Genomic DNA, 15234 nt, shown 5'->3' on the forward strand with positions numbered 1-15234 from the left:
TAATGACGTGTTTAATTCACGGCCCCCAGTGGTACTCCTAGTGCGTTGATGAAAACGACGCTGAAAGCAACTCGACGGTCGTTAACAATATCATGTAACTTGTCTAGTGAACTTATTAAATACTTTCAATTCATAAAGTATTAACGTCGACTCATTTTTGTCTTGATATAGCATCAAGTCTTCAACACTATTTAAAGTTAGGCAGTTTCTGTTCTAATTTTTAACCCAAACAACACATTGAAATAAATCTATAATTGTTTATTTAGAACAATTACATCAAAATCAATATACTGATGAACAGATAAACAATACAAAATATATCCCATGTTCACATTTACGCAAACAACGCGAGGTAAAATAAAACAACATAAACACGTGCGTGCCAGGAAGGGACCACGTGCATTTAACTGATAAATATACATACAAATACTCATGAAACACAACCGTAGCGGTTGAAGAAAACAAAGCTTCTACGTCATCATTTTTACGAAATTAGCTATAATCCAATACATCAATTCGGATATTTGGTAAAAAATGAAAAGTAAAATATGAACATTCAAGTAATTTACTGGCTCGTAACACATATACGTTATATTTTATTAATTATTATAACTTATCCTATAATATTCATTTAACAAAACATAATTTTAAAATTTATCTCAATAATGACGTCATTAATACCGGTGATGGAGTGAACCAATAAAACTTATTTTATGTTCACAATTTTTGCAAACAGCTACATATAATTAAAGGTATTGGGTGACACAGCTTTATGAATTCTTGCCATGTGCGTGTTCCTTCTTGTTTTAAATAGAATCTAAGACTGAATTTTAACATTCAATACATGTCCATGGTCATAGTTCATATACTTATCGGATATATATTTTTTAAACTGCATGGTTTCTCTGATATTAAATCGATACCTTTAAAAAGATAATGAAAACTATCAATAGTTACGACTTATGATATCTTAACTAAATTTAATAAAAAAACAGCGTTCTTCAACAACATGCACAGTCGTTTTGGAATTTTGTAAATAATTTCATAGGTAGGTATCAGTTGTAAGTGATAAATGCCCAGGGAGTAAAAGTGGTATTAAGATTATTATTTTGATACAGGTTAACTTGAAAATACAATTTTTAGCTTTTAAACAAAATCGACAAAAATGTATAATCACGCTTCATATAGGAATTTTTAATATTCCCTGTTTCAAAGGTGAAATCGCTACCGATTATAACCAGTTTAAAAATTTAAAATATTGATAACATAATCGAATCAAAAGCGTTCGCGGTACATGGCCATGAATTATTATTTTACAAAGCTCTTTTACGAGAGACCATATGCAAATGAAAATAATTTAACATAGAAAGCAATCGACGTCTGAGTACTATTCTAAATTAACCCTGATATTGATACTCAACATTTTATACATCTTTCAATCCATTTTTCGAAAACAAATACATACGAATACAAACTGATTTGTTTTAATTCATATGCAAGCTGCATAAAAAGCATTTGTAAATTTTGTGGCAACATCACAACGATTTGTTTTCTAAAAAATATACTACAAAACCCGTTCATTTTGTCTTTTATACATATAAAAGCATCCAGTGTCTTTCAATGTTGTATACTATGCTTCGAAGTCCTGCTTCCTTTCTTGTGTTTTCGATGATTTAGTTATTGTTGAAACGGAAATTCGTTCACAGTTATTTAATCTTCGTTCTGCAAAAAACGTGAGAACGTTGGCGTATCATTAAACACACTACAATAGATACTCTAGAACGCAGTGTGAATGTTCCAAAATCCAGATAACTTTTCTTAAGAATGTCGTTGATTTTTGCCATGTTTGTCTTATTACAATACACAGCAAACCGAGAGGTGCGTTCAGTTGATTGTTTCTATGCGTCACGAGAACTTGACTTGAAGAATTTTTGTCTAGGGTTGTTCCTGGAAGATATCTCCGGGTTCATGGGGAAATATCATGCAAAATTAACTCAGAAGCAACAACGAATAGACGAGACAACATCGCAAGCGACGGTATCCGGATATTCATCACCTTAAAGTCTGGAGTCAGTTGGACTCTGTCAAAAACGAATGACGTCAGAATGACCTGATACTAAAATTAGAATTCCCAGAAGGAAATACCCACAGACGCCCTTAAACCGTAAATCCCACCTACACAAACGATATATAGCACTTTTGCACACGTTTAAATACTCATTACAATAGACAGTTATACACGATATGAATATTCAATAACAAATTCACTTATTTACACGCGTTTATTTATTTAAATAATCATGGAATAAATCACAAGTGTTAAATGAAAATTGCTCGGGTGACTTGGGGAGATGCCCAACTCAGGGCCGAATGGGACATTATGCTCGTTGAGCTTGTTTGCACACGCCATCTATTGGCAAGAGATCAGTGGTATTGACCAACCGAAAAGTGACACTTTTGAGTTTACGTCTGCCACTAAACGTGTCAACATGCTTGAAAACTCTGTCCGGATCTAGCACCCTGGTTTACATTTAACAACGTGTCACGTGACGCGATCTTAAGAAGCGTTTTGACTAGCGAGCGCTTTAAGGGCAAGTATCGGCACAATTTCTAGAAAAACACGTGTTAAATGATTTGAGAACACCCCCAAATGTAGATTAACTTTAAAGTCAGTCATCAAGCTTGTAAGTGTTGTTGTGACAGTGAGTGCGAGTGCGCATGCCCGTGAGGATGCGCATGCGCGGACAGGGCGGGATGTTGGGGGTGCTGACTATGTGCCTGTTGTGGGATTTGTGGTACGTCTTTGATATCAGCCTCTTCTCGCAGTCTATTTTTAGCTCTTTCATTTAACTTCTTTCGTTTCATCCGCCTATTTTGAAACCAAACTTTAACTTGCCGCTCAGTTAGTTGCAATTTACATGATATTTCCCATCGCTTTTGTCTTGTTATACACGAACTATTCAAAAACTCGTTTTCCAAAACCATGGTCTGGTACCGCGTGTACGGCTTTCTCTTCTTTCGACCTTTCGATTCTGCAAATAGAAATGAAAATGCTGTGTAAGTATTTGAGTCATAATTGGGCTCAACTCAAATTGGTCGTTGTCGGCTCAGGTACCCCTTACAGTACGCCGGGTACTCTTAAGTATACTACAAAATCCCTCGGGTACGCCACATAAGCTTATTGGCATCCGGCCGTACACCGGTTTACTTTTAGATATCTTTTCCATAACCTTGGTACTTTGAATTATCCTTAAGTGTACCTGGGGTACGTTTAAGTAGTAACCGGGCTGACAATGACCAATCGATCGTGAGTACCGGTATGTGCTTGATTTTAAAATGACATGAATATTATATTGACTTTGTAAAAGGTTACACCTTAGTTGGTGCTTAATAAGCAAAATGTGTTGTTCATTTAAAAAAAGAACTACAAGAACAAATAACAAAAACAGCAATAAATTATGATGTATAACATAGTAGTGTGTCAATCTCCTTGCTGAACGCCGCCTGTCTATCAAAGTCTACTTAGTAAACTTTGTTTTCCCACCTTACGTCAATGTTTACGTTAGTAACGTCATATGTTCTATTGGACGCTAATCGATATATGATTAGCAAGACGCTATTGACAGGTACTTCTAGACGAAGTTGATGTATCGAATGAAATTTTTCAATCGACATGCAGACAAGTGTTTGGTCACACGAGCTGTCAAAAATGGCTTTAATGTAACGTGATCGTGACAAAAAACGCATGTACCGACTAGATCCTTGTCAACAGTATACTAGTAGTAATACTTGATCCTACACATCGATAGCATTAATTGTGTATTCTTTGATAAATGACTTAATGAAGAAAGGGTGAATGAATGAATGAATGAATGAATGAATGAAGAATGAATAAATAAACGAATTAATGCATTAATTAATTAATTGAGGGAGGGGGGGGGCGGACGAACGTACGTACGGATTTACGAACGAAAGAATTTATTAAAAAAAAAAAACATAAAATTATTATCATTCGACTATTACTACTCAGTAATTAATTCTGTATTTGATTTTTATACGTTTGTTCATTAATACATTTATTTATTTGCAATTTTGTTTCACATTTTGTTATGTATACATCGAATTCGTTGTTAGTTCAACAACTATCATTCAGAGGGTCACATGCTTCTTATTGCAAACACGCATCATCATCAAACAAATATACTTGTACAACCAACTTATTAAACCAGAAGAGCTTCCTTAACTAGGTCCCTGTACGGTCCGTTTGGTCCGATTATGTACGACCAGACTTTGCCCACCACCTTCAAAGATGGGCGACCATGTAGTACAAGGTAGTGCACTGAAGTTACCTTGTCAAACTTTTGCCTTCGTCGGGGGCAACATTTCAAAATTGCATACGAGAGATCATGTCAAATGTAAAAAAGCATGCGAGATATGTTTTTACTCATGTGCTATGGATAGCGATAACATTGGAATGACTTAAATCTGGTTAACGCTTTTTAACGTAACATTTGCATTCAATCTTATAACAGTTTTGGTAAAATCTACCAGAAAATATTTATTGACATACATTTCTTTAAGAGCATGATGTGCAATTGCCAGTATTTCTTACAAAATATTATGCGACACTTTTTTTAAATTCTTAAAAGAATAGAACATGTAATTATTTATCGCAACCTATAGACCATCGCATACCTTGCTCCCCGCAGTATATTGATACGAACACAATGGCAGAAATATTATAAGAAGAAAAAGAAAATGTGTACTACCATTCCTAAAAACGGCCCCTTAAATGGTTCAATCCTTCAATTAGTTTGATAACACGTTCGGACAATTTTGCGTGAATGTAAGACAGTTATCGTTTCGTTACCGGTTTAACATTTTGTGGCCGGTTTTAATTATTCTCTAGAAAAATGAGGAAAACTGCTTGGCCTATTCCGTCCTTGTATGGAATTAGTGAATTGTACTTGAATATCGAAGAGAAGGAGGCCTTTCCAACTTCAACTTGGCCGGTTAGACTGGCTTCTAATAAGTTGTTCTTAAGCAGTTGCGACCGGGGCCAATAAATAAAGTTTTAGTTAAGTAAACGTAATAACAAAAACACCAAAAACACAACTGCTATTACCTCACGCTTTTTATGCAGTTAATAAAATCGTTATTCCCAACAAAATTACACAAATAAAATAATAATTCTTACTACTACGGGCAAAATAAATATATATTATATATAAACCTTCGCACTTCAGTGTGGCGCCAAATAAAACTGTTGCAAACCTCAAAAAGTATGTGTGTCATGAGAATCGCTTTGATCTGAGACGAACTCTGGCACGTGAGTAGCGTCGAAGTGTCGCCAGGGGTTCGTTTTCCACGGGGACCGAAGATTTATAGGTGTATGGGGAGAGAGGATTAAGACCGTAGTAAAAAACTAGTATTTCTTGGAGTGAAAGCTTTTTGGGGTAATCTACACGTACGTCATCTTTGTTGAATATCTTATTCAGTTATTCCTCGAACATGTTACCGACATTGTTCATAGATTGTGTGAAATTAACTTATTATCTTTATTATTATTTATCTTTTTTCACTTCTTCGTGAGCGGCATATAGCTGTCATTTTTGGAAATATGATATACAGCACTATACATTAATATTTTTTTTTAGATTTATAAATTGACCTTTGACTCAATTTTCACAAACATAAACAAACAATGTATGCACGACTGTCAGTATTTAAATTGGTATGCTATCGTACTTTTGTTTCCGAAATTATAATGTCACGACGGGACGTGTTTGCCGTACAATTTCCTAGTAATAACAGTTTCGCACATGAGTGTTTGCCGAACCGGCGTAGATGCGTGAATAAATATATTTACTTCCCGGGTTATGTTATAAGATCATAAACTTATACAACTTGTATAACATTTCCAGGCCGCTTTCACTGAATTAAACACTTGAGCCAGACCTAAGAGTCGTATAGAGACAATAAAATGGAAATTTCAAGATAAACATCAATATTCCTAGTAGACGCTGGCAAGCATTTATCCTCTTCAAGCCTCCATTGGACGCAGATTATCCAGACTGGACGACAGCTTTATTACTATGGACTGATCGTAAGAAAATCAACATTCTACATCCAGCCGAGCTGATCTACACACACTTGGCCTTTACAGTATATTACAGAATGTCTTCCGTGCAAATAGTGATTGTACTTCAAGATAAATGTTTTTAAGAAAATAATTCATATGCACGATCTTTTGGATAACAATACTAATTGTACCATTACTAAGTTCAAGTTAACAGTGTTTGAACATTAAAAACGTAGTGTCTGACTTACATGTATTTGTTTTATAGTCATTTGGTCAACACCGCATCAATTACGCTGTCATAATTAAAAACAGATTTATAAGTAGGCTCGTCGAACATGAATTTCATTGCTTTAAAGTGTACACTATTCACAGTGCATGAAGTCTGTGATATGGAATGTTCATCACATGATACAGAGATAACTGGTATTGTTCAGACGGTCAAGAAACGGACTCATCTCGCATTCTGTCCGCGGAGGTTGTAAGTCATTTTCAGCGTCCGAGTTTGACAGCCTCAATTCCAAGGCGGAAGAATATCTTTTCATATTTTTGAACCAGTCCGAGCTTGATAGTGTACAGATGGACGGGTTCTCTTTGACACAATGTCACATGTTTTCGGGTCTGATTGCATTTATTCACGATTTATTGCAGTCGCATTTGCCCAAATAAAACGCTGTCCAGATTGCAAGGTTGCCGTTATTGACAAACTACAAAGTTTTGTTATGCTTGGGCATACCGTGTTTCAAAAGATAATTATATTCGCGAAGTTCGCAACAACAGAATAATAAATAAAGAACAATGTCAGATTCTGTGATAAGAGAAATTTTAGGCGGTATGCATACATTTATATGAGTAAGTATTTCAAAAGCAAATATTTTTTGCAAAAGTAAGTTCTTTTTGATAATTTGCAGTGTAAAACAAAAGTGTAATGTTCCGTTCGCATTGTGACAGGTTGGTATTAGTGAATAATGTAACTATATACACGAGATAATAATGCGCATTACAACATAGACGATTATGATTTCATTTAGTGTTTAAAACCCATTTATGAATAGCGTCTCAGGGCCCTCAATCTATCAAATCTGCCGCCGAATTTCGATGGCAGTCCCCCACCTGAAAAGTATACTTTTTTCCCCTTTTGGGGGGAAAAATTCCCCCTAAAAAAAAAAAAAAAAAATTTTTTTTTTTTTTTTTTGAAAGATGTGTCTCATGATTATTATATCTCAATTCTTTTTCAATTTAATCTTTTCAAACAAACTAAATTATGAAAAATGCAATGGATATAGTGCAAACATGTACAAATGAAATAATGAGAGAGTAAGTAAAAAAATCCCCCAAAAAGGGAAACGCCGCGAAAATTCCCCCTCCTAAGGGCTGCGGACCCCTTCCCCCAAAGTAGTGTGAGGGCCCTGCGTCTAAAAAAGGGTCTTGGTAAACAGCGCTGACCCAGATGAGACGCCGCATGATGCGGCGTCTCCTCGGGGTCTGCGTTGTTTGCGTACAGGAATTTCTGTAAGAAATATTCTACATTTAGAAATAAATATACTAGACATCCCTAATTTTGGAAATAAATTGATCCAATTAAGAAGGATGGGAGAGTCCACTAAGAATAAATGGGTTAATCATGATCTTCACATTAACGCTGCATGCGAAAATGTCAATTATTTAATTTTCAGCCGTATGGGAAGTGATATAACGGTAGGTGGTAAATTTTGTTTATCGGCGGGGAAAACATAAGCACATCGTCAGGTAGCGTAGTTGTCAAACAGATGCGTATTTATATACCACTGTAGGTTTTCCCTTGATGTGAAGTTATTCCGGCTGAATTATTGCCCTATTAGCCACACACACACGGGACCGTACGTTGCGATTTTCCGAAACACGGATGCGAACTTTGTTACGAAAAGAAACAACTTGACATTATCAAGCGTCATGTGACGAATTTGAATGACTTTCGTTCTTCCGTAGAGGGATGCAAACAGAACAAGAGTGCCAAACTGTCACAAGATACGCCCGTTTGAAGGTTTTGGACAACTTGATAGCTTTACCATTTGAGTGGCAAAATGATATATTTTTGAAAATTAAGCAGCACATATTTGAACTTGACCTAGATATCAATTAGACACAACTTCTGACCAAATTTGGTAAAGACAGGATGAAAACTACTTCAATTAGAGAGCGGACACCATGCTAAATGCTTGAAATGCATTAAGTGACCTAGTTTTTGACCCAGCAAGACCCATATTTGTTCTTGACCTAGATATCATTTAGACTCAACTTCTGACCAAATTCAGTGAAGATCAGATGAAAACTACTTCAAGTAGAGAGCGGACACCATACTAAACGCTTGAAATTCATTAAGTGACCTTGTGACCTATTTTTTGACCCGCCAAGACACATATTTGTTCTTGACCTAGATATCATTTAGACACAACTTCTGACCGAATTCGGTGAAGATCGGATGAAAAATACTTCAATTAGAGAGCGGACACCATGCTAAATCCTTGAAATGCACTAAGTGACCCAGTGACCTAGTTTTTAACCCAGCATGACCCATATTCGGACTTGACCTAGATATCAACTAGATGCAACTACTGACCAAGTTTGGTGAAGATCGGATGAATACAATTTGAATTAGAGTCCGGACAAAGTGGCGCCGTTGAAAATGCACTAATTGACCCTATGACCTAGTTTTTGACCCGGCATGACCCATATTCGAACTTGGCCTATATATCAACTAGATGCAACTGCTGACCAAGTTTGGTGAAGATCGGATGAATACAATTTGAAATAGAGTCCGGACAAAGTGGCCCCTTTGAAAATGCACTTATTGACCCTATGACCTAGTTTTTGACCCGGCATGACCCATATTCGAACTTGGCCTAGATATCAACTAGATGCAACTGCTGACCAAGTTTGGTGAAGATCGGATGAATACAATTTGAATTAGAGTCCGGACAAAGTGGCGCCGTTGAAAATGCACTAATTGACCCTATGACCTAGTTTTTGACCCGGCATGACCCATATTCGAACTTGGCCTATATATCAACTAGATGCAACTGCTGACCAAGTTTGGTGAAGATCGGATGAATACAATTTGAAATAGAGTCCGGACAAAGTGGCCCCTTTGAAAATGCACTTATTGACCCTATGACCTAGTTTTTGACCCGGCATGACCCATATTCGAACTTGGCCTAGATATCAACTAGATGCAACTGCTGACCAAGTTTGGTGAAGATCGGATGAATACAATTTGAATTAGAGTCCGGACAAAGTGATGCCTTCCGCCCGCCGCCCGCCGCCCGCCAAGGGGTTTCACATAATACGTCCCGTATTTTATACGGGCGTATAAAAATTAACAAAGCCATTTAATTAGTATCATTAAATATGGTGGTGTAAAGATCCTTAAGAAGCGCTACAAACCAACGTGGAACAAAGTGCCCAGAGTGTTTCTATGACAAATGCTAAGCTTCGGAAGTAAAATGTGCACAAATCATTAGCAAATTTTGAATCGCGCCATCTCGGCGACCCAAGGGAATACAACGCAGCCGACATGTGACGGAATTGTAAAATTTAGCTGGTTTTTACAACACAAATCAAAGACTCCCCCGACTTGCGAAAATTGCGAAAACAGTCCTATTTAAACGGTTTCCTCGTAAATATTTTGATAGAATGCACAAGGCGTGACGTACTGCGCGTTCAATGCAAGCTGAGTTCCACGTTAAAACACACCTGTCTGGAATCTGAGAGCAATAATGGAAACAGAGCGTTTTCAATAACCTTGTGCCGAGAACGAGGTGTGCGGTGAGGTATGCAACTGTATGCGACGTTTGAAAAACAATATGTGATGCGCACCGCCTCTAGCTGTATCAGTTTTATCAGTACGTGTGAACAATAGCTGATACACTATAGGGGTAATATTGCGACTACATAATGATTTTCCATTTATTGACAGAATATAGTTTTACACAAATTTCTCTTTTCAAAATATCGCGTTACACGTAACAGATCTGAAATCATGGAGACATTTAGCTCTGAAAATTATGACTAGACAATTCTGAAAACGCGTAATATTTCTGAAGAGTCAATGGTACTTTTTTCTTGCCTGTTAAATCTTCGTTCCGAATGATGACAAAAACGCATCTAACCAAAAAAAACTAAAAAACGTTGTAGGTGTATACGGAAGTGTTCTCAAAGAGATCTGCCTTTCATGTGATACACGCTAGCACTGAGAAAGAGACGATTTATCCACGCGTTGATACAAAACAGTCCCCATTGTCATATCGCAAAAATTAAAACCATCTGCCATTTGTAGGAAATGTTTATGTTATTTATGGGCCATACATATTAGATACAACTGCGTATTCAAGCGAGCCTCTATAGCTCGTTATCTGCCCAGTTGCTTTTTACGCAATTATCAATTTGATCTTTGATCGTAAACACAACCCAAACACTATGACCTATGTGTTAAAGAACATTAACTTGTAATTAACATGAAGGACCCTCGGAACAACGCAAACATGTAAAATAAAATTGCAAGCAATGCTTAAGAAACAAGCAAATTCGCTGAATTGATATCCCCCGCCAATATGCTTCTGGACACAAATGTGTTATATTTGACATTTAAAAATGCATTTTTCAAGATTCAAAGGGCCATAACTCCGTTATTAACAGATGGTGTGCAATGCCATTTGGCGTGCATCATCCTCTTATCCATATATATACTCATACCAAGTTTCAATGAAATCTGCCAAAGCACTTCCAAGATATGACCCCGGACGGATGGACGGAAAGACGGACGGACAACGCCAAAACAATATCCCTCCGCCTATTGCGGGGGTATAATTATCGTGTGTACTCGATGCTATTAATTTATTACTGCAACCACATATAGATTTCCCTTATTGTTGAGTTAACATATAACATACATTTTACACCAACAATGCTTTAGAAATACAAATAACAGTGTATGTGTTCACAGTCGAAAGCAATATGTTACAAAACGAGCTATATATATCGCAAGTAACATTATTTAAAAATAAATAAAGTAATAAAACAATCAATAGTTCTAACTGCGTATTTGACGGAAACTGCCGAAGTCTGTACGTGAAATCACGACCAATAATATTGCTGCCTTCTTGGTTTAGAATGAATAATTTAAATATTTGGCCTACAGTCTACTGCCAATGTTTACGACATAAGGTGATATAAATTTTTCATAGGTTATAAATCAGACTTAAACTCAAAACACCATTTAGTAAAGGCAATGTAAAATGTATAAGTGGAATCGAGACGAACGTGAAAACTGTAGAATATCGGTAACTTCCTATACATATCAGATATGATATTGCAGCAGTTTTTTTATTGTTTTGGTTGTTAAATATTGACATCGGGTCGATTAACCTATTTATGCCTAGCGTCTAGAAAAAAGGCCTTGGCAAACAGCATGATGCGGCGTCTCATCTGGGTCTGCGCTGTTTGCTTAAAGGGGCCTTTTCACCGATTTTGGCATTTTTTAACTTATTCATTAAATGCTTTATATCGATAAATGTAAACATTGGATCGTAAAAGCTCCAGTAAAAAATCAAGAATAAAATTTAAAAAAGGAAAAGAACATAGCCCGGACCAGGTTTCGAACCACTGACCCCTGGAGTCCTGCCAGAGTCCTGAAGTAAAAACGCTTTAGCCTACTGAGCTATTCCGCCGAGTGCACATAGATGACGTATTTTATACCTTATATAAGCAATCTTCGTAGTTTCACAAAATTTAACGACAAAAACAGAACTCTCCAAATTATTCAATCGTTTCGCGTTGCAACGCTTTATAATTTTTAGGTTTTAAAATCGTCAAAAGATGCATATAATGGCTATATTAGACCATGGTAAATGTTCAGTATTACTGTTTCCTCACAAATATCATAACTAAAACGAAAATTTGCGAATCTGAAACAACTTTTTTCAATTTTGTCAATTTACCAAAGCGTGAAAAGATCCCTTTAAAGGAATTAATATAAGAAATATTCTATATAGAAATAAATATACTAGACATCCCTAATTTTGGAAATAAATTGATCCAATTTAGAAGGAAGGGGAAAGTCCACTAGGCAAAGATGGCTTTAACAGCATTGAAAAATGTAGCTAACTGTAACAGTGTATTTTTTATAAAACCATTTGCACGAACTTAAGTGCACATCATGATTAAGTAAAATATAGCATTGAATACATTTAGTTTGCAAGCAAGACAAAGAGCGCTATTGTACAAGGTGTTTGCACACTTTGTTTAAACATTTATCACTCAAAAGTTTTGATTATTTACAACTTAAGGAATTCATCTATCAAGCAAAATGCAACTTTACCATGTTTAACCAACAATGAGTGTTGTACGAGAAATCACCACAAGTCGTTACTTTAACAACAAATAGAGTGTAATCGATCAATAAATTACCCAATGATGTCTTGCGTACAGAAAACGCATTCAAATTATTCATGTAACTAATCATCATTTTGTAAATGAAATGTTGCTGTTATAAATTAAACTACGGCAGAAAACATGTGACACGAAACAATCAGAAATCGGTACTTCGATTAGAATGGAGGATCGTGTGACAATATGAATGCAATTGGATACATCATAGTGGCATGGGATCACCGGTAAATGTGTTTTAGGACACAGACAAAGTTCATTATATTCAAGAGGGAATTACGCGTTCAGCGTATGATGTTAAATTTTGGAGAAAACATATGTTGAAGAATTGTTGTCAAATACAATGGGAAACGTTTTTAATGTTTGCATTGTAGGCTAAACATGATTTTGGCATCGATACCGTTACAAATAGTGTTAGTTAGCATAATTCTAGTAATGCCATTGATACTAAAATGCATTTTTTTTCGTTAAATTTATAATAAAAAATGCAACAAGATCAACCTAAAGTTCAAAAGAACACGATGTTGAATATGCGATGCGAATTTCATACATCGTGATATAACTCGATGTAAAAGTGTTTTACATTAATTTTATTTAAAGACTTCTAATGCAGAAATATATATTTATTATAAATACATGTTATTGAACTAAATCTACCGCTCGCAATACTAGTAGATAACCAATTTGTACGTGCGATTTTTCGTATTTCCAATTACCGAAAATAAAAAAGAATACCACCCACTAATGTCATGGAAACGCGCGAAAGTCCCACATTTATCTATATTTCCGATTTTCTGCGTGTTCCTATATCGGGCCAACGTCAGTCAAATGACATTTAGTAGCCATTAATCAGTTCGCAACAAAGTATGTTATATTCGCGCGTATACCTCAAGAAAGTTTCTGCCTAAAAAACAAAGCCTATACATAGAGTGGTAACGTTTGCATATTCATAAATCATCAGATCTACTGACGCTAATTAGTGCGTTTTCTATATAAATTAAATTCAGAGGAACAGCTATCGAACCACAAACGACGTAATGATACTAATATTGCACAAATTGGCAACAAACCCATAGAATATTCGAATTCCAGCACTTTGCAAATAATCACTTTTTAGATTCAGTGAAGATCGATTGTATGCATTTTCTTGACTGTTTATATGAATATTTTGTATTTTAAGATGAAATCTTGTATTTAGCTATAAAGTATATAGATCGATGATGAACGAAGGAGAAACCATAGAAGATGACGACAATAGTTGTGGCGTTGGTGTTGCTGCTACTGATAATGATGATGATCATGAGGAAGAGTAAGGGGAGACGGAATGGGAGGGAGAGGAGAAAGGAGTCTGACTTTTCTTTTAGTGTTGCTTCTGATGATGATGGTTATGGTCAGGCTGATAAGGAGGAGGAGAAGGAGGAGGAAGAAGATCATGAAGGGATGTATGAGTTTTGAGATAGTGCTTTTTCTGCTGATGATAACATAAGTATTTAATATTTTATATGACAATGAGGTCGGTAACTATGATACTGTCAACAACGATGACTTTTCTGTACGAAAGTTTGTGCCTCTACACCACACCGTTCCCAGACTGTCTTATAGTAAATGGGGATAAAGTTATTTATTAGTAATGGAAGGCTAACGCGTTTAACCCCTCGATGACACGGGGTTCAGCATACCAGGACAACTTCAAAGGGGCCGCTAATATGTACATGAGTCAATTATAATACACAGGTGAGAAACAATGAACGAGATAGGCCACAAATGACATCTTGACGGGACGCGATGTACGCAATATGAGTTATGGATTGTTTCGTTGCGATCGCTTGTAAAAAATGTTTTCTGTTTAAACCTCGAATGCTTAAAGGACTTGTTTAGAGTTCATTAACAAGATGGAGAAGAAAACTGCTTGAAGGGAATGTAAACAATATTATTTGCACTATTCATCAAAACGATAAGTCCGAAAGAATATATCTTATTAGTCCCAATATTATGAGCTTTTGGAATTAAATGCAAGTCGTAACAGCTAGAACAATAATTCTCGAATGCGCGATGCCCAGCGTTGAAATATTGTTTTGTAAAGAGTCCACGTGGTTCTTTTCTCGTGAACAAGAGGCTATTTCGCCATGGTCTTCATCCCACAGCAATGCTAAAATCATAGCAACCATCAGCAAAAACTAATGATTTTGTGGCCATAAAACAAATAAGCGGCTCTAGATGTCGGAGATGGGTAAATTATTGGACATGGTCAGTATTAAAACCAATCCAGCGTCGACCATTAACCGGCACGAGCGATTGCATGTTTATTATGCTTGTAGAGCGCGATTCTAAACGAATGCACGTGCTTTCACTAATTACACGGGCAGTTGGTTGTCCGTTATATTAACGTGCATTGTTACAGGGCACGGCAGATGGCCGAATCAGTCAGAAATTTGTAAAGACCCCTTAAGTACTTTTGGAGAGGGGCCGCCGTTTTTCTAGCCGGTGAGCAAACAGTTATTGTATCAACCGGACGATAACAATTTCACAGAAAGCAATAACAAGCATGCGAAATGTTTTCGAATTTTTTTTCTTCGTCGAAGAATGTTTAAAATTCCCCATGGATGCCAAAAAACATGTTTGCATCAATATAGAAAGCAAGGGCTAAACACTCATTATGATTAAATTCATTGGCGAGCGAGAGTCTCTTACATGTAAGTATTATGAAAGACTTTACAAAAGAGTATTATATA

General features: G+C 36.2%; 1 protein-coding gene and 1 long non-coding RNA gene across 2 annotated transcripts in view; both read right to left on the bottom strand.

The window, feature by feature from the left end:
• Positions 1–325: 325 nt before the first annotated feature.
• The window catches only part of LOC127860755 (homeobox protein php-3-like), a 53715-nt gene continuing 38806 nt past the window's right edge, over positions 326–15234 (bottom strand). Inside the window, exon 3 of the mRNA XM_052399037.1 lies at positions 326–3032. Within this exon, the coding sequence (XP_052254997.1) occupies positions 2677–3032 (356 nt within the window). The 3' untranslated portion in view covers positions 326–2676. The remainder of the gene's footprint in view (positions 3033–15234) is intronic.
• Positions 8166–9437, bottom strand: LOC127860756 (uncharacterized). The gene is made up of 2 exons (XR_008039916.1): positions 9235–9437; positions 8166–9078 (listed from the first exon to the last, which is right to left on the bottom strand). It is a non-coding gene; the product is annotated as an uncharacterized LOC127860756 (long non-coding RNA).

Source organism: Dreissena polymorpha, chromosome 15 (genome assembly GCF_020536995.1).
Source record: "Dreissena polymorpha isolate Duluth1 chromosome 15, UMN_Dpol_1.0, whole genome shotgun sequence".
Taxonomy (NCBI): domain Eukaryota; kingdom Metazoa; phylum Mollusca; class Bivalvia; order Myida; family Dreissenidae; genus Dreissena; species Dreissena polymorpha.